Source organism: Elephantulus edwardii, unplaced genomic scaffold (genome assembly GCF_000299155.1).
Source record: "Elephantulus edwardii isolate Elephantulus edwardi_28Jun2011 unplaced genomic scaffold, EleEdw1.0 scaffold00556, whole genome shotgun sequence".
Lineage (NCBI taxonomy): Eukaryota > Metazoa > Chordata > Mammalia > Macroscelidea > Macroscelididae > Elephantulus > Elephantulus edwardii.
In genome coordinates, this window is record NW_006400306.1 from 48892 (window position 1) to 68082 (window position 19191).

The following is a 19191-nucleotide window of genomic DNA, read 5'->3' on the forward strand; positions in this document are numbered from 1 at the left end:
TATGGGTCAGCTCTGACTCGGTGCTACACAACAACAACAAAGTAGTTAAGTATACATCAGTACGCATCTTACCCTGAAAGCCTGATGTTTTACTCTTTGTGTCATAATTTACACACAATAAAATTCCATTATTTTAGAATACAGTCCACTGTGTCTTGACAACCACATTCACATTCCTACCGCTGAGGTCAAGATTTTGTCACCAATCTGTTCCTCAGAATCCTTCTCTTGTCATGGTCTGTAAATCTCTGAAGGCCAGTAGCCCACACTGTTTAGGGCCGCAGCCATGACTTCCACTGTCCTTGCGTCGCGGGTGTGGGGTTTGAGTCCTGTGGTGCAGATGGGCTGCGTGCCCTTCCAGGGGTCCTCTCTTCCTTTGAACAGTGTGTGTTGTGTGGGTTCAGCCAGTCAGGGGCTGGGATTTCAAACCTCCTTTTCCCAGTTGTAGCCTTTCAGGAAGGGCAAGGAGGAGCTGCCCTGTTTCTTCCGGCCAACTCCGGCCCTGCTCAAGTGTTCACCACCTTCTCCATCCACGTGACGACAGTGGACATTACAGAGGGAGGGTGTTGAAACGCCACTGAAGAGATGACCACTCTCGCCCCGCCCAATGTTCACACTTGAGGGGTGAAGAGGCAACTTCTGAGATCACTCCATGCCTGACCATTCTTCCGTCCAGGACCCTTGACCGGCGTTTCTCCTTCTGACCCTGAGTCAACACTGCACCCTTTCCTCTCTTCCCACCACTTCCCTTCTCACCTCTATCCTTCTGTTTCTCTCCCGCCCTCCCCCCCATCAAATATATATATTTTATATATGTAATCTTTCTTTCACACACACAAGGGTGCTATTCAAGTGCAGGCCGCTCAGGCAGAGGTAGAGAGGTCAGCAGAGGTGTGTGAATGGCCCACGTCTCTCCTTTGTCCTCATCTCAGTGGCCAGCACTGGTCCCAGCCCTCTTTCTCAGCCCTGTCATCTCCCTGAGGGCCTCAGCTTACGTTCATCTGTGGAGTGGGTTTGGTCACCCCTTTGTTGAAGGACTGGTGAGGTGCGTGTGGCTTAGGGAAAGGGACACAGTGACTGGCACGTACTGGCTCTCCCATGAATGGCAGTTTTAGGACTGTTCTGGTCCCAGATGTCCTCCACCACCTTTCCCTCTGGACATGGCTTCCTTTTCCAGGCCTCTCACAGAACAGGAAGTCACCTAAGGCACTACCTCATCCAAAAATGCCTCTTCTGACACACACTCAGGAAGCTCTCCCTTCCAGAGGATTCATCCCTGACTCTGGGTGAGAGGCCACTCAGAGCTCCTCGAATGTGAGTCCTTCCCTCCCTCCCAGGTCCTCTCCCATGTAAACCACTGGTTGCGTTCAGTAAGGCAATAAATACCACGTGAGCCCAAAGAGCAGCTGTCCATCCAGACCTCTCTCTCACAGGGCAGTCCTCAGGAGGAGCTGTGTCCCCAGAGTCCCAGGATGCTGTGGGGGGGCATTTGTGCTTGGCACCCCAGCCTGGGGAACCCCCATTTGACACCCTCTTTGTCTTGGTCTCTTAGTGAACAGAGTTTGCTTTTATTCCATTTGTCCTACATTTGTAAACAAGGCACACAAATCCAGCCTTTAACTACACAACATCAGAGAACCACCACAGCGCCTCACTGCCGTGGAGTTGACTCACAGCTGAGCCTCCAGCAGGTTTTCAGTGGTGGTAAATCACATGGCAGGGCGTTACTTTTCTCCCACAGAGCGGCTGGGCGACCCCAACCGCCTGCCTTTGGGATGTCGGCTCAACTCCCTACAGACTTGGCTACCAGAGCTCCCAAAGTTGTGGTGGGGGGCGTGATAGGAAGAGGGGAAAAAACCCACCAAAACTCTGATCTTGTGATATGTCTAGATGCTTGAGATAATGTGTTTATTTTTATTTTGGTAAGCTATATATTTTTTAAATTTTTTTTTCCATTGTTGCACTTTTTCTTTCCCCTTCTCCCCCTCCCTTAACCTACCCTTGCACTTAACCCCTTGTTCTAGGTTGTTGCCATGCATATAATGTCTAATCATATATTCCTTTCTGACCAATTTTTGGTAGGTTCATAGATCAGGATGGAGGCTTTGTGCAGCTGGCCGACTCCAACTCCCTACTGACTTGGCTAACAGTTCCCAATGTTGGAGAAAAAAGGAAAAGGAATTTAAAAAATCTGATCTTATATGGCCAGCTAGATGCTTGGGATAGTGTCTTTATCTTGATTTTGGTAAACTATGTTTAACAGAAAGTTTGCCACGTGTGAACTCTGAGTGTGTGTGTGTGTTTACCTTGGTGGCACCGAGGACCTTCACCATGTTGAACCACCATCTCCACCATGTATTCTCAAAGCATTTCATGTCCCAGCAGAGACTCCGTCCACCCTAGCAATGGTCCTGCGTTTCCCCAGCTCCAGACCCATGGAACCACTAAGTTGCTTTGGCCTCTCAGCCCTTGCCTGTTGTAGATTCTCTTAGACAAGAGCAGGGCTCACAATAGTCATGCTTCCATGTCTGGGTGAGTTCTCGCATTGCTCCCCAACCCCCAGGGGTTTCCACTTCTCTGATCATAGCCGCCGTGGTGGGAGTGACCCCCGTTTCTCATCCCATCTAGCTTGCTTCTGAGTCCTTTCACTTTACACTGGAAGTTCTCTTCCAATGGCACATATCCTGTCCCCTCACAAAACAAGATGCAGGCTTTGTGCAGTTGTCTGGCTAAAAAGTAAGTAGAAGTGATTAATAGCAATCACAAAATGCGATTATGAAGCTCAGTTTATTAAAATGATTAATAATTACAAATTTAAGAATTAAAGTTTAAAAAATTAAAAAGTTCAACATTAAAAAGCTAACAAGTTTCAGGAGAAGCATACAGAAGAGTGTATCTACTTAGACCCCTCTACTGAAGGAACGAAAACTCTTATTCCCCACAACCCAGCCCGATCCAGTACTGGTTTGAGTGCTGGCCACTCTGTTCAAGCACCCAGTGACATTTGTCCTCGCATCCTAATGTTGAAAATATAGCATATATGGACGGCAAGGTTCATAACCAAGGCAATCGAAGAGAGCCTTGATTTCCTCTGGCACTGGTCCTTTCTTCTTCCCCTCCTCTCTCAGAGCCTGCACATACTGGCTGGGGAAGGAATCTAGGTCAGTTCCTCTCATCTTGGCCAGGTGTTCCAGGATTTTTATCTCACTGGTCTCATTCTTGGCCCTTTGACCCCAGCGGTAGTCATAGACAGCTTTGTGGGTTTTGGGCACTCGCCTGATGTCTATGTACTTCATGTCCTTCAACTCTTTGAGGAGGTCGTTGGGGTTCCCGAAAAGGATGTGATTCTTGTCAACATGCATATCCATCCTCTTCAATGCCTCCCAGATCTTTGCCTCATTGGCACAGCCGCCTTCCAGGAAGATGGTACACAGGACTGTAATTAGGAGGCCATTTTTAGGCATGGGCGGTTCTTCTCGACTAGGATCCTTGTCATAGGTGAGGTCCATAAAGGAGTTCAGGGAATAAGTGTGGGATAAGGCGTTCACCTCCTTCACTTCCACACCAAAGACCCTCTGCATGATCTCCACGGCCTTCTCGAAGACCTCGGTGAAGTACCTCTCATTCCTTTTGATGAAGTGATCCAGGATCTCTTTCTTCTTGATAATTTTCTGAGAATAATACTTGTACAGCAAAATATTCACTATATGCCACACAAGTTTTTCCAACTCACTTAGCAGACAGTACTCAGACCTGGTCCTGGGGGTTATAGCACCCACTCCTTCCTGGCTGCAGGTGTCCTTGGTTAAGACGGCCCTTGTGGAGGTGGAGGCACCCTGGGGAGTTTGGGGTGTACGAGATGCCCGAGCAGTTTTCCTCTCTTTCTGGGATCCTGGGCTCAAGGAAGACTCAGCAGAGGGGGGAGTAGAGGCCATTGCCACAGCCGCCTCCTCCTCAGCACCTGGGCTCTGCACTCCCTCTGGGCCTCACTCTGCTTCTGCTCGCAGTCCTGACTCTTCTGACCAAGCAGAATGAGACCGAAGGAAGGAGGCTTGTTGATGGTTGTTCACTAGCCTTCGGGAGAAGGAGAAGGAGAGGGTCAGTGTCCTTGGCTGAGAAAATCATCTTTGACAGCTCTGACAAAAGCTACCAATGACCTCACAGATCTCCTGTTAACCTATTTTTAGAACCCTACAGGGGGTACTAGTCCAGCTCCTAGGGGTGCAGCCAGGATTTATCGGGGTCGAGAGGTATGGGTCATCTCTTTTTCCTGAGTGGGAGGGAACTTGGTCATCAGCTTAACAGCTGACAGAACATGACTTTTCCCTTTAGGAATTGGCATCACCCTTCCCCCCCCCAGCTGTGTGGGAGTCGCAAGGCAGAAGTGAAGACGACTAGGTGTATAGTGACTCTGCATGGGTGGGGCTCTTCTTTCTCCCTCAGAGCATGCAGGAGGCATAGAGCCCCAGAGACAGATGGACAGAGATAGCCCCAAGGGCCCCAGAGTGACGGACAGTTGGCCCCAGAGGAATGTTGGTTTCATTGACTATGCAAAGGCATTTGACTGTGTGAATCACAACCTGTGGCTAACCTTGAGCAGGATGAGAATCCCAGTACACTTGATTGTGCTCATGCAAAACCTATACTTGCATCCTGTACCTTTTCAGTCTATATGCGGAACAGATCATTCGAGAGACTGGACTCTTATGAGGCATCGGGACTGGTGGAAGACTCATCAACAACCTGCACTATGCAGATGACACAACCTTGCTTGCCAGGCTATGTTAACACTCCTGTAAAACTATGTTCAAGTATTTTGTACCTAACTAAACTTTTCCCCCAGAAGCCTTGTTTTAAACTTCTAGAATACAAGCTTTGAATGGTGTTTAAACATTGTTGTTGTTGTTGTTAAGTGCCATTGAGTCGCAGGCGACTCAGTGACCCTGTGAAGGAGAGTCCTCGATGCATGGGTGCCTTTCATCCTCTCTCCAGGTTCATAGGGTTTCTGGAGGCAAGCTATTATGGAAGTGGATGCCACTCCTGCTTCCAAGTTTAAACATTACTTTCCTTAAAATTTATTTTTAGCAAGTAACAAATGCTGACGAGGTTGTAGAGAAACTGGAACCCTTATTCACTGTTGGTGGGAGTGTAAAATGGGGCAACCACTGTGGATGGCGGTACGGTGCTTTCTCAAAAAAGTGACAAATAGAGATACCCTTTGACTCAGCAATTCCACTACTGGGAATATACCCCAAAGAGACCAGAACTGACAGCCAAGCAGATATATGCACACCCATGTTTATCGTGGCTTTGTTCACAATAGCAAGAGTTGGAAACAACTTAAATGCCCATCAACAAAGGAATGGATAAAGAAGCTGTGGTATATTCACACAATGGAATACAACGCTGCATTGAAAAACAAGGAACTCATGCAACATTATTCAAAATGGGTGACTCTGGAGGACATTATGTTGAGTTGAAGTATCTCAGTCACAAAAGGACAAATACTGCATGGTGCCACTGTTGTAAAACAGGACTGGCCTTGGGGTTGGGGGGAGACTGAGAAAGATGGGTTCGATAATGTATACTGCACTGAAACACATGAGGGAGAAAACTGTTTAAAAGGGATATGTGATTAGGTATTTTTGTCATGACTGGAGTCCAGATTGAAGGCTGCATAGTGGAGTGGACCTGGGCGGAGGGACTGTAAAACAATTGAAGACTTTGTCTTTTACTTTTTCAAGAGGGTAGTATACTAGGGGGGAGAAAAGTTCAACAATGGAAATCCAAAGTCTCTGTAAATTTTCATTGAAAATAACAAGTTAAAAAATAAAAAAAAAATCATTTTTAAAAAAGGAGGGCCAGAGGCCAGGAGAGAAAGGGAGGGAGAAAGATATTTATTTCAAACAATTACTCACGTGCTGGCAGAGGCAGGTTCTTGATTTGGACCAGAAGAGCAAGGCGTCTAGGGAGGTTTTTGTGGCTAAGTCGTCAGCAGGCACGCAGGGTCTCAGAACACAGCCTTCGGAGACTGCTGGGTTCAGCTGCAGAGGTAAATGAACTTAAAAGTGGTTGTCAGACAGCAGTGTTCCAAACCTTCAGCTTGAAAGCTGGTGTGTTCTGGAGGACACAGCCAGATATCCAGCAGTAAATGAGGGGAAAACCACTCTAGCTTCTTGCTAGAATTCAGACTTTTATACTATGCAGGCCACACACCTGAGGAGACCTTCCCTTAATCAGATAAACCTGCTCATGTCTTTAGAGAATTGCCTCTAATCCCACCACATTAATATCATCAACTCAACTCATTGCCTGAGTTAGAAACCACCCACAGCTGAGACTCCAGCAAGTTTTCAGAGGTTATAAATCATGGGGGAGGTGGAGGGAGGCCGGCTATCTTTTGCCATCATTCACATTCTCTCCTAACAATATGCCCAAAATTTGTGAGACAAAGTATCACCATCCTTGCCTTTAAGGACCATGTTGGTTTCACTTCTTACAAGGCATATATTTGTTCTTTCAGTAGTCCATGGGATATTCATTACTTTCAACACCACAGCACAAATATTCTTCTGTCATCCTTATTTATTGTCCAATTTTCAGATGCATAGCAAGTAATTGAAAAGACGAGGGCTTGGATCCGGTGCACATTAGTCCTTAAACTGACATCATTGCTCTTTTGCACTTTGGAGAGGTCCTTAACAGCAGATTTGTTAACCCTTAACAGCAAATATGCCCAATGCAACACATCTTTTGATTTCTTGACAGCTGGTACCAAGAGGTTTGGTTGTGGAACCAAGCAAGATGAAAACTTCGATGACTTCAGTCTTTTCTCCATCTTGGTGAGGCTGCTTATGATCAGTGACAAAGACTTTTGTTTTCTTGATGTTAAAATGTAATCCGGATTTGGCTGTCATCTTTGATCTGTAGCAAGTGTTTTAAATCCTCCTCAATTTCAGCAAGCAAAGTCATGTAATCTGCATAACACAGGTTTTTGATGACCCTACCTCAGATTGTGATGCCACATTCTTCTTCATATAGTCCAGCTTCTCAAATTATTTGCTCAGCATACACATTGAACAGATATGGAGGAAGGATACAGCCCTGGCTCACAACTTTCCTGATTTTCTACCATATAGTGTTCCCTTGCTCTGTTCATACAACAGCCTCTTAATCTAGATCTAGATTTCACACAATTAAGTGTTCTGGGGTTCCCTTTCTTCTCAGTGTTAGCAATAATTTCTTATGATCTACCCAAATGACTAGATTGTTGCATAAACAACAAATAGACAGTTTTCTGATATTCCCTGCTTTTAGCCAAGATCCATTTAACATCATCAGTGATATTTCTGGTGCAATGGCCTCTTCTGAATCCAGTTTGAATTTTTGGCAGTTCTCTGTTGTACTATTCTAGCCATTTTTGGGTAATCTTCAGTAATATTTTCTGGAATTATTTATTATCTATTCTATTCTATTCTATTCTATTCTATTCTATTCTATTAAACATAGTGTCCGATAACTTCCACATTCCGTTGGATCACCATTTTTTTTTGGGGGGGGGAATGGGAATAAATATTACAGAGATTAGTATTTACCATCTGAAGGATGAATAGTTACATTCTACTAAGGCTCACGGCTACATCAACACACCTTAGCTACTAACAACCACATGCCCACACCCACTCTGATCCCGGGCCTGAATTGTGAGGTAGCCGAGTCCTCCCAGGACTGACATCAGGAGAGGACTCTCTGGAAGACCTTTGTTCTGAGCTCCTGTATCCCCTCACACCTCACTTCTACTCTCTGCAGGGCCAGGACCCCTATATGGGAGTGACATGTCCCCGCAGGGTGCTGACTGCTGCCATTCCTGAGACGTTACCCGCACCCTCGGGCAGCAGAATCACACCCACGGTCCTAAGGACCATCAGAGTTTTGTCTCTATTGGATGGAGGGCAGTGGCCCCACCGGCCCCATGAGTATTGAGCGTTTCTGTTCCTGCTCCAGCCTGGACCCCCCTGACGTGTCCACACTCTGCTGCAGCTGGCTTCTCTTGTCCCCATGCTGGGAACAGCTTAGTCCATGATAGGCAGAGTTTCGCCGCTGAGCGTCAGATGTCTTTCTCGAAAAGTCCCCGGTTCTGGTAGAACAGGGAGGATTCCGGATCCTCACTTTGGGTTTGGGGGAGAAATGGGCCAGTGAGCATGTACTCTTCATCAAGATTAAATTTGTCCTACATTTGCGTCAGCTGAGCCATCCATGTTTTAGGTTTGCACAGACTGATAATTTAAAGTGAATCAAGAAACTGATACTTTATTTTTCTCTATCATGGTAACATAGGGAGCTCTGGTGGTAAGGAGCTGCACTGCCAACCCCAAGGAAGGTGGTTGAAATCTACCAGCTGTCCGTGGGAGACAGATGGACAATCTCCTCCCGTGCAATTTACCATCTCTGAACACTTACTCGAGGGTCAGCTATGAGTCGGTACCAACTCGGCTGCACACAACAACTACATTGTGGTACAATAATACTTAATAAAAGATTCCCATGTGAAGCATGTGTATATGTAATCCCCACTGGCACAGATGACCTTCACCATGTTGAACAACCATCTCCCCCATGTCTTCCCAAAGATTTCATCCCTTCAAAAAGAATTCAATTCTCATTAGGCAGTAACTTTCCATTACCCCTGCCCCAGCTCCAAGGAGTCACTTATCTACTTATGTCTCTGTGTTTCACTAGCATACTGTTTTCAAGGTTTACCTATGGTTTATGGATCAGATTTCATTACTTTTCGTAGCCAAATATACTTTAAAATGTTTGCCACTGTTGATTCATGGGTTGATATTTCCACCAGCTCCCAATTTCTTCATATTTTCACCAGCCCTCATAGTTTCTCATTTTCTAATCATAGCCATCTGTGGTAAAATGAATTGATTGTTAAAATGCTTTTTCAGGCTTATTAGCTTTGATTTCCATCACTTGGCGGGAAGGGGATATGTAAACCAGTGGGGAAACGACTAATGATTGGATTGATCATTTTAACCACTCAGTCCTCCGGGATCAATTGGACACATTTATCAGCAGCCGCTGAGACGCTCCTTACCAGTAAGGAAGGAGTAGCAAAGGATGCAGTGCTCAGTCTTCAAAGACAGATTTTTGTACACCTTAAACTATGGCCTAGATGACAGACCAGTAGCAGCAATGGCAGAGAGTCAATGCTCAGAGCCTCAGAGATGGAGCAGCCTCGGGACTGTTGGAGGGGTTGAGGGTAAGTGGGGGAGATACAATAACTGGTAGGACTGAAAAAGCTTTGTAATACTGACAGAGCTCACCTGATACAGGTGCCCTGTTGCACTTCTCTGGCCAGCAGCAAAGTGTCGGATTTTGGGACAAACTACCCAAGACATTAGTTTGTCAAGAGGTAGGGGGAGAGGAACTCGTGGCTGAGTTTCCCCTCAGCTTGTATAGCCTCACAGCTTTTATTGAGATTTCACCAATACTTGAGCAAAAGAAACTATTAGCAGGAATCATGAGATTTACACAAGACATTCTGTTTGTTACCATGACCTTGCTGTTAAGGACCATCAAGTGACTTGCGACTCATAGTGACTCTGTGTACAACAGCCCTGAACCCTGCTCTATCCTGTGCCAACCTTATTGTCTGACACACCTACAACGACCTTACCTCTTCTTTTTTTTGTTTTTGTTTTTTGTTTCACTTAATTCACTTTTGTGGTGGCCACAGCTGGAGCCTGGTTCATCTGCACAGAGACTCTGGTGTGGGTCTTCACAAGATGGTCAGTGAATTCCTGGTAGGGAGACTTGGTAAACACAGTTTACTGAGGTCTGGGGTCAAGTAGCTGTAAGTCTTGGAGGTGGCATCAAAGGGTGGCCTTGGCGCAGTTGCCCAGGGTAGACACGCAGCCCCTGCTCAAGGTGTAGCAGTCATTAATTCAAGCCATCAGCAGCAGCATCTTGGGCACAGGGGCCGAGACGATTCCAGTACCTGGGGGTGCATGGATCCGACGCACCAACACAGAGCCACAGCGTCAGGTCACCTTGCAGGGAACCATGTGAGGCTTGCCGATCTTGTTAATCCATCTCATTGGGGGTCTTCCTCTCATTTGCTGTTTATCTTTCTAAGCATGATGTCCCTTTCCAATAAATAACCTCACCTATAGATGAACTAATTTTTGGGTTCTTGGTTCTGTTCCATTGGGCGATGTGTCTGCCACTGTTCTAGCACCATGTTGTTTAGGTTATTATGGCTGTGTGGTAGATTTTGAGGTCAGGGAGTGCTATGCCTCCCTCTTCATTTTTATTTTTCAGAAGAGCTTTGCTTATTTGAGGTCACTTTCCTCTCCAAATAACCTTGCCAACTGCCTTTTTGTCTAAGTGTGCTCTGTTGTACATAGGGTTTTTGAAGGCCTGCTATTTTGGAAGTAGATGGCCAATCTTTCTTCCTGTTGTTGATTGCCTTCAAGTTGAGCATGACTCATAGCGACCCTATGAACAAAAGGCCCGAAGCCTCTCTACAATTGTCTACATTTATCAAAGTTCACAGAATTTCCGGAGGCACGTTATTTAGGAAGTGGATGCCACCCCTGCTTCCAAACCTGCCATACTATGTTATTGTTGTTTTGTGCCATTGAGTCGCCTGCATTGTACACCAATGTACAGCAACTCTGAATCCTTCCCTGTCCTGAAGAGCATTTCACAGAAAAGAGCAGATGAAAGATATTTTTCTAACTATTAGAAATAACCAAGAGACTCAGTGTTGCCCCCGCCCTTGACACCTGTGTCTTGACCCACCCCTTTCCCTGCTCCACCAGCATTCCCTTCTGCTCCCACCTATGCCATGCAACATCTATTTCCCTCTATTCAGCCCTTGATATGATTGCTTATATCACAAGCCTTCTAGGCTTCTCTGATTCCAAATGCCTCACTCAGCTGCCGGTTTTTTATGCTGACACCAGTATCTCTTAACAACAATAACATCAACATAGAGAGTGATCAGCTGGCCCAGTGGACAGAAAGCGATGCTACCAAGCCAAAGGTGGGTGACTTTCAATCTGCGGTCCTCGGGCCTGTCTTTCATTGTTTTTGTTCAAACATTCCTCTAGGTCGTATAGCCCTGGTATGTCCACTTGCCATGTAACTTGTGGTTGCTGTGAGGCTGAACACTGTGACACTGATGTGTCATTATGTGTTAATGGTTGGTTACCCATGGCGGACAGTGTTGGGTGGAGCTCCCTGATTAAAACTAGCTTGGAAGGAGGAGAGGCATCCACTTCCATACTAGCTTGCCTCCAGAAACCCTATGAACCTGGAGAAAGGATGAAAGTCACACAAGTGTTGAGGACTCTCCTTCCTAGGGTGGCCATGAGTCACCTGCGACTCGATGGTACTTAACAACAACAACAAGAAGTCTAAATACCAGGTACTAGTATGAGGGAAGGGTAGCTATCTCAGATGGTTCTGAGGAAAAGTCTTTTGCTTTGAACTTCTGTTCCAGGATTGGCTTCTTGTGGCTTAGTGCCTCTTCTCTTCCATTTGCAGCACACTATACGTGAAACCAAAACTTGGACATGGAGGCATTCATCAGAACAGAGCAAGGAGACACTGCGTGATGCAAAATCGGGAAGTGTGTATGCCAGGGATGTATTCTCCATACCTTTTCCATCTATATGCAGAACAGATCATCAAGGAGGCTGTATGAGGAGGAATGTGGCATCAGGATTGGAGGAAGATTCATCAACAACCTGCGTTATGCAGATGACACAACCCTGCTTGCTGAAACTGAGGACCTAAGATGCTTGTTGTAGAAGATCAAGGACTGCAGCCTTCAACATGGATTGAAGCTCAATATCAAGAAAACAAAGATTCTCACCACTGGGCTAATTGGCAGCATCATTATGGATAGTGAAGAGATTGAGATTGTTAACAGCTTTAGTTTGCTTGGCTTCACAATCAACACTCTTGGTACCAACAGCCAGGAAATCAAGAGACAAATTGCATTGGGAAAGTTGGCTGTCAGGGACCTCTCCAGAGTACTGAAGAGCAATGATGTCAGTCTGGAGACTAAGGTGTGCCTGATACAGTCAATTGTCTTTGCAATTGCTTGCTATGCATCAAAAAGCTGGACAATAACTAGGAAGGATAGGAGAATTGATGGCTTTGAGCTGTGGAGATGGAGAAGAGTACTGAATATACCATGGACTGCTAGGAGAACAAACAGGTTCATCCTAGAGGGGCTCAAGTTGGCCTGCTCCTTGGAGGCAAGGATTCTGAAGCTTCCTCATACTTCGACATACTTTGGGCATGTTGCAAGGAGGAACCGGTCCTTGGAGAGGGACATCATGGTTGGAAGTGTAGAGGGACGGAGAAAGAGAAGAGACCATCAATGAGATGGATTGATACAGTGACTGGGCTAATGAGGACAGGTGTGTTGGAGACAATAAAGTTGGCACAGGATAGAGCAGGTTTCAGGGATCTTGTACATAGGGTCATTATGATTCGTAAGTGACTCAATGGCACATAACAACAACAACAACATTGTAAAATGAAGTCGTTTCCTAGGATAGGGTGATTCGTGTCCTATAGATCTGGGTTGTGTGGGGCCAAGTTGACTCTCCTGCCATCAGGGCTGCACTCAGCCCCAAAACTATTTAAAGTCTCAGGCCTTGACCTGCTAGACTTCTGGGAAAAGTGGGCATACTTGTGTTCTTGGTACAAGCAGCCAGGACAATGAAAAAGTAATTGCATTGGGAAATTCTGTTGTCAGAAATCTCTCTAAAGTACTGAAGAGCAACGATGTCAGTCTGGAGACTAAGGTATGCCTTATCCAGGCCATGATCTTTGCAATTACTTGCTATGCATCAGAAAACTGGACAATGACTAGGGATGATAAAAGGAGAATTGATGCTTTTAGGTTGTGGTGCTGGAGAAAAGTCTTGAACATACCATGGACTGCCATGAAAACAAATAGGTCTGTCTCGGAGAGGGTGAAACCAAGTTTTTTTTTTCTTGAAGGTTAGGATTTTGAAGCTCTGCTAGGAGGTCAAACAGGTTCATCCTAGAGGGGCTCGAGTTGGCCTGCTCCTTGGAGGCAAGGGTTCTGAAGCTTCCTCATACTTCGACATACTTTGGCCATGTGGCCAGGTGAGACCAGTCCTTGGAGAAGGACATCATGCTCAGAAGCATGGAGAGGAAGACCCCAGATGAGATGGATTGATACAGTAACTGGGGCAATGGAGGTTGGTGTGTTGGAGTTAGTGAGACTGGCTCAGGACAGGGAAGGGTTCAGAGCTGCTGTACAGAGTCACTATGGGTCACAGGTGATGCAATGGCACACAACAACAACAATGCCAGAGATAATGAATTTGGCTCAAGATAGAGCAGGGTTGAGAGATGTTGTATATAGAGTCACTATGAGTTGCAAGTGACTCAGTGGCAATTAACAACAACAACATGGGACTAGCAGTCAGGAAATCAAGAGACATATTACATTGGGCAACTCTGCTGTCAAGGACCTTTTTAAAATAATGGAGAGAAATTATGTCAGTTTGAAAACTAAGGTGCAGCTGATTCAGCATGATTCTCTCAATTACCTGCTACACATCAGAGAATGAATAAGGATGACTGAAGAAGAATTGATTCCTTTGAGTTGTGGTTCTAGAGAAGAGTCTGAATATCCTGTGGACTTCCAAAAAAACAAATAAACATGTTTTGGAAAGGGTGCAGCCAGATGCAGGATACCCAAGCTTCATCTTTCATACTTTAGACATGTAGCTTGTTGTTGTTAGGTGCCGTCGAGTCAAGTACAACTCATAGTGACCCTATGAACAACAGATCTGAACTCTGTTCTATCCTGTACCATCCTCACTCTCTACTGTCTCAGAGATAGTGAGGATGGCCGAGGGTAAGAACGAGTAGATGGCAGAGGGTAGGATGGCTGTTCATAGGGTTGCTATGAGTTGTACTTGACTCAGTGGCACCTAACAACAACATTTACAAATAGTGTCTGCATAGCACAGTTTGTTGATGAGTCTTCCTCCAATCCTGATGCCACATTCCTCTTCATACAATCCAACATTCCAAATGATCTGTCCAGCATACAGTTTGAAAAGGTATAGAGCATCCCTGATGCAATCCTTTTCTGATTTTGAACCACACCTTGCTCTGTTCTGATGATTGTTTCTTTGTCCAATGAGCACAATTAGGTGTTCTGGGATTCCCATTCTTCTCAGGGTTAGCCGCAATTTGAGCTGATCCATATAGTCAAATGCCTTTTAACAGTCAATAAAACACCAAACTTGTGATAGTAATGATTGTGTTGCTTTAGGAGCCATCGAGTCAAAGTATGACTCATAATGACCCTAAGAACAAAAGATCTGAACCCTGTTTTATCCTGTACCATCCTCACACTTCCTGACACACAAGAGCCCATTGCAGCAGTTACCATGTCAATCTACCTGGTTGAGGGTTTTCTCTCCTTCACCAACCCTCCACCCTTCCCAGCATCATGTCCTTCTCCAAGGAATAACCCCTCCTAACAACAAAGTATGGGAGGTGAAGTCTCATCATTTCTGCTTCCAAAGAACACTCCAGTTGCACCCTCTCTAAGGTGTGTATTTGTTTGTTCTCTTGGCCATCCATGGGATATTCAGTGCTCTTCTCTAAACCACAGCTCAAAAGTGTCAATTTTTTTTCTGTCATCCTTATTCATTGTCCAGCTCTCAGAAGTTTAGTAAGTAATTGGAAAGACTATGGCCTGAATCAGATGCACCTCAAACTAACATCATTACTCCTCAATAATTTGGGCCTGCTGCCCTAAGTCCTGGTGTTAACTGTGGTTGAGGAGAACATCGTGCTAAGTGGTACAGCACTTGTCTGTCAGTTTGCTTACTGAGATAACTTGGTGTTGCTGTGAGACTGAAATCTGTGCAACTGGTGTGTCAAATGCCATTTGGGTTACCCATGGTGGACAGGTTTGGGGAGAGCTCCCTGACTAAGACTAGGAAGGAGGATAGGCCATCTACTTCCTAAATAACGGGGCTTTGAAAACCTGATGAACACTAAACAAAGAGGATAGTTATAGTAGTGATAAAGCCCAGACTGGAAGTCAGTTGAAATGAGGAAAACAATAACAAACATAGTTTAATAATTAGAACATGGAATGTACATGGCTTGAATGTTAGAAAACTGGAAATCGTTAAAAATTAAATGGAAAGCATGAATATTGACATACTAGTCATTAGTGAGATGAGATGGACCAGCTTTGGCCACTTTGAATCAAATGATCATCTGGTATTCTATACAGGGAATGAAAAACGGAGGAAGAATGGTATTGCATTCATAGTCAAAAAGTCATTGTCAGGTTCTATCCTGAAATACAATGTGGTGAGTGATAGGATACTATCCATATTCATACAAGGAAGACCTGTTAACACAACTATTATGCAAATATGTGTTCCAACATCTGGAGCCAAAAAGGAAGAAATTGAGAATTTTTACCAAATCTTGCAATCTGAAATTGACTGAACATGCAGTCAAGATGCATTAATGATAATTGGTGACTAGAATGCAAAAGTGGGAAATAGTGAGAAAGGCATAGTAGTTGGGAAATATGGGCTTGGTGATAGAAATGAGGCTGGAAAAAGAACGATTGAATTTTGTATTAACGATTTATTCATTGCAAATACCTTTTTAAAAAGACACAAATGATGACTTTACACATGGATCTCACCTACTTTGAGCATTTTTTTCAGAAGGAGCCAGTTCCTGGGAAAGTACATTTTGCTTGGCCAAGTAGAGGGCCAGTGAAAGAAGATGCCGTCAATAGTACTTATCAACAGAAGAGATTATAAGGACAGCAGAGGGTCTGGAGGGTGAACATTTTGAAATATTGCTTTGAGATAATCTTTAAACCTCAAACCAAAAATATTCTCTAAAGTATTTTTAAAAGTAAACAATCTAGCTTAAGTAATCTTAAAAAGTCTATTTTGAGCATTGTACTCTTTTGAGAACTATCTACATGTTGCCAAAGTGACAACAAATCCTACTGAAGATTATCCAAAAGTGACTGGAACAGTACATTGACAGAGAACTATCAGAAATACAAGCTGAGGTTAGAAGAGGCCAGGGCACTAGAGACATGACTGTCAATGTCAGATGGATCTTATCCAAAAGCAGAGAGTACCAGAGTCTATCTGTGTTTCATTGACTATGCAATGGCATTTGACTGTGTGGATCACAACAAATTGTGGCTAACTTTGAGGAGAATGGGAATCTCAGAACATCTGATTGTGCTCATGCAAAACCTATACTTGGACCAGGAGGCAGTTGTCAGAACAGCGCAGGGAAGCACTGCATGGTTCAAAATCAGAAAAGGAGTGTGTTAGGGATGTGTCCTGTCTTTATGCCTTTTAAATCTATATGCTGAACAGATTATTCGAGAGGCTGGATTTTATGAGGAAGAATGTGGCATCAGGATTGGAGGAAGACTCATCAACAACCTGCATTATGCAGATGACACAACCTTGCTTGGTGAAACTGAGGACCTGAAGCATTTTCTGCCAATGGTCAAGGACTGTAGTTTGCAATATGAGTTGAAGGTCAACATGAAGAAAACGAAGATTCTTACCACTGGGTCTACTGGCAGCATCATGATAATTGGAGAAGAGATGGAAATTATTAACAATTTCAACATGCTCAGTTCCACAATCAACATGCTTGTATCCAGCAGTCAGGAAGTCAAAAGATGAATTACATTAGGGAAACCTGCTGTCAGGGACTCTCCAGAGTGCCAAAGAGCAAGGATGTCAGTCTAGAGATTAAGGTGCAAAGACATAAGAGGTACACCTGATCCAGGTGCGAAGACATCAGAGAGCTGTACAATAAACCAAGGATGACAGAATTGATTTTGAGTTGTGGTACTGGAGCAGAGTACTGAACATACTATTAACTGCCAAAAGAACGAACAGGTCTGTCCTAGAGATGGTGAAACTCCTTGGAGGCAAGGATTATGAGACTCCATCTCAAAAGGATATCATGCTTGGAAGGGTCAAGGGACAATGCAAGAGATGAAGACCCTAGATGAGATAATGAGGGTAGGTGTGTCAGAGACAGTGAGACTGGCTCAAAATAGAGCAGGGTTCAGAGCTGTTGTACATACAGTCACTGTGAGTCATAGTCGACTTGATGGCACGTAACAACAAAAATAAGACTCAAGTGGTAGTGAGCTCGTGTAAATGAAGGAGAGACAACTCAGAGAAGAATTAATGAGAATTGTTGCCGCATAAGAAAAATACATTCAATGTCACATGCAGCACTGATGAATTGTGTATATATATTGTTGTCTTATTTCTCTAAAAAAATGTTTTAAAAAGACAAATTGTGAGTTTTTCTTGCTTTTCAAGCATCTTCTGTGTCCTGAGTCCCCTCCCAACACTAGCCCCATCCTCAGTCCTCTCCCAGAAACCCAGGTCCTGCTTGACCACTGAGCTCCATGGTGGGCAGCAGAGCCTGGTCGGTGCCCTGTGACTGAAGGGCATTGGGGCTGCCAGCAGCCCTGCCACATCTAGGAGTCTTCACCTCCTTCCCATGCTTCTAGCACCAGAGGCCTCCCTCCTTCTGGGGCCCACCCAGGAGGGACCTCAACACACCTTCCTGGTTTGAACTGTGACCCAGTCAACCAATCAGAACAATTCCTCAGGCTGCTCCTGTCCCCTCAGTTCCTGGAACTGAGTTCATTCCACAAAGAGTCACCTGAATCTGGGGCCTGACACTGCCCTCAGGGTTCAAGACCATGTGCTTACTGAGCCTCCGGACAGGGAGGGGAGAACGCAGGCCACACACACGGCTCAGCTCAGCGGCTTGTCACGGAGCTTTGTGAGGCTGCAAATCACATGGTTACCTGGGTGTGATGACATGAACACCAGAGGCCATGGTCTGGAGTGCTGGGGGTGTGGGCAAAGAGTGAAGACACACCACCTTAGCTGCCTTGCCAACACTGAGACCTACAGGTAGACCTGAAAACACTGAGAAGCCTGGCCTTGAAATCCATGCATTCTCCCTGAGAATCCAAGGGCCCTGTGGATTGTATTGTAGAGCACGTGGAAGGCTAGAGCTGGGAGTCGGACAAACCTAGGTTCAAATTCCAGGTCAGCCACTTAGCAGCTGTGAAATGGGGCAAATTCTATCTCTGATCAGCTCTTATTTGATCTGGAAACTGCATTAATAACAGTATTATTCTCACGGAGGGAATAACATAAGTAACATTTGCACTGAAGATGCAAACAGACTTCTCTATACCTTAGGGAGCTCTGGTGGCCGAATGGTAAGAATCTGTGCTGCAATCCCGAAGTTTCACAGTTCAAATCCACCAGCTGTTCCACAGGAGAAGGATGGAAAATCTCCTCCCATGCAATTTAAGCCTCTGAAAACCCAGTGGAGGGTCAACTATGGGTCAGCTCTGACTCGGTGCTACACAACAACAACAAAGTAGTTAAGTATACATCAGTACGCATCTTACCCTGAAAGCCTGATGTTTTACTCTTTGTGTCATAATTTACATACATCCCACGCAGGTATGAATAACTACAACTTCCAGAAGCCCGCTGGTCAAGCCCACCTTCAAATCTTGGAACACAGAGCCAGCACAGAGGCAGTAGGGAGGAGCCAGGGGGTACAGTGTGTGTGGCGAAAAGTCTCTCAGCAGACCTCATCTCACACAGGTACAAATAGCTACGACTCCCAGAAACCCGCGGGAAGACAACATTATATACCTAATCTATAGCATTAATCAACCTCCCCTGGGAAACTCTTGTAGCATAAATTGAGGAGAAGATGGTCTAAGGCACAAGAAGTCCATCCTGGAGCAGAAGTTCAAAACTCCTGACAGTCAAGAGATACTGGTCTTAAAGGAAGAAACTGGCAGCAGCTTGAGGCATTAGGAATCACAGAAGCCAGAAAGATTGACATATAGGCCATCACATCAAGGGCTGGAGAGGGGAGACTGTTGATGAATGGAATAGGTGGGAGTAGATGTAAATACTGGTGGAGCAGGGCAAGGGGTTGCTCAAAACACGCCTGGCAAGGGTAAAGACAACACAGAATCTATTGGTATGGTGATGAAAGAAGAAGTTCAGGCTGCTTTGAAGGATATGGCAAAAAATAAGGCTCCAGGAA

General features: G+C 45.1%; 1 protein-coding gene across 1 annotated transcript in view; it reads right to left on the minus strand.

The window, feature by feature from the left end:
• Positions 1–3935, minus strand: part of LOC102848538 — a 49400-nt gene extending 45465 nt beyond the window's left edge. The window contains exon 1 of the mRNA XM_006903297.1: positions 3062–3935. Coding sequence (XP_006903359.1) covers positions 3062–3935 — 874 coding nt within the window. The remainder of the gene's footprint in view (positions 1–3061) is intronic.
• Positions 3936–19191: the final 15256 nt, after the last annotated feature.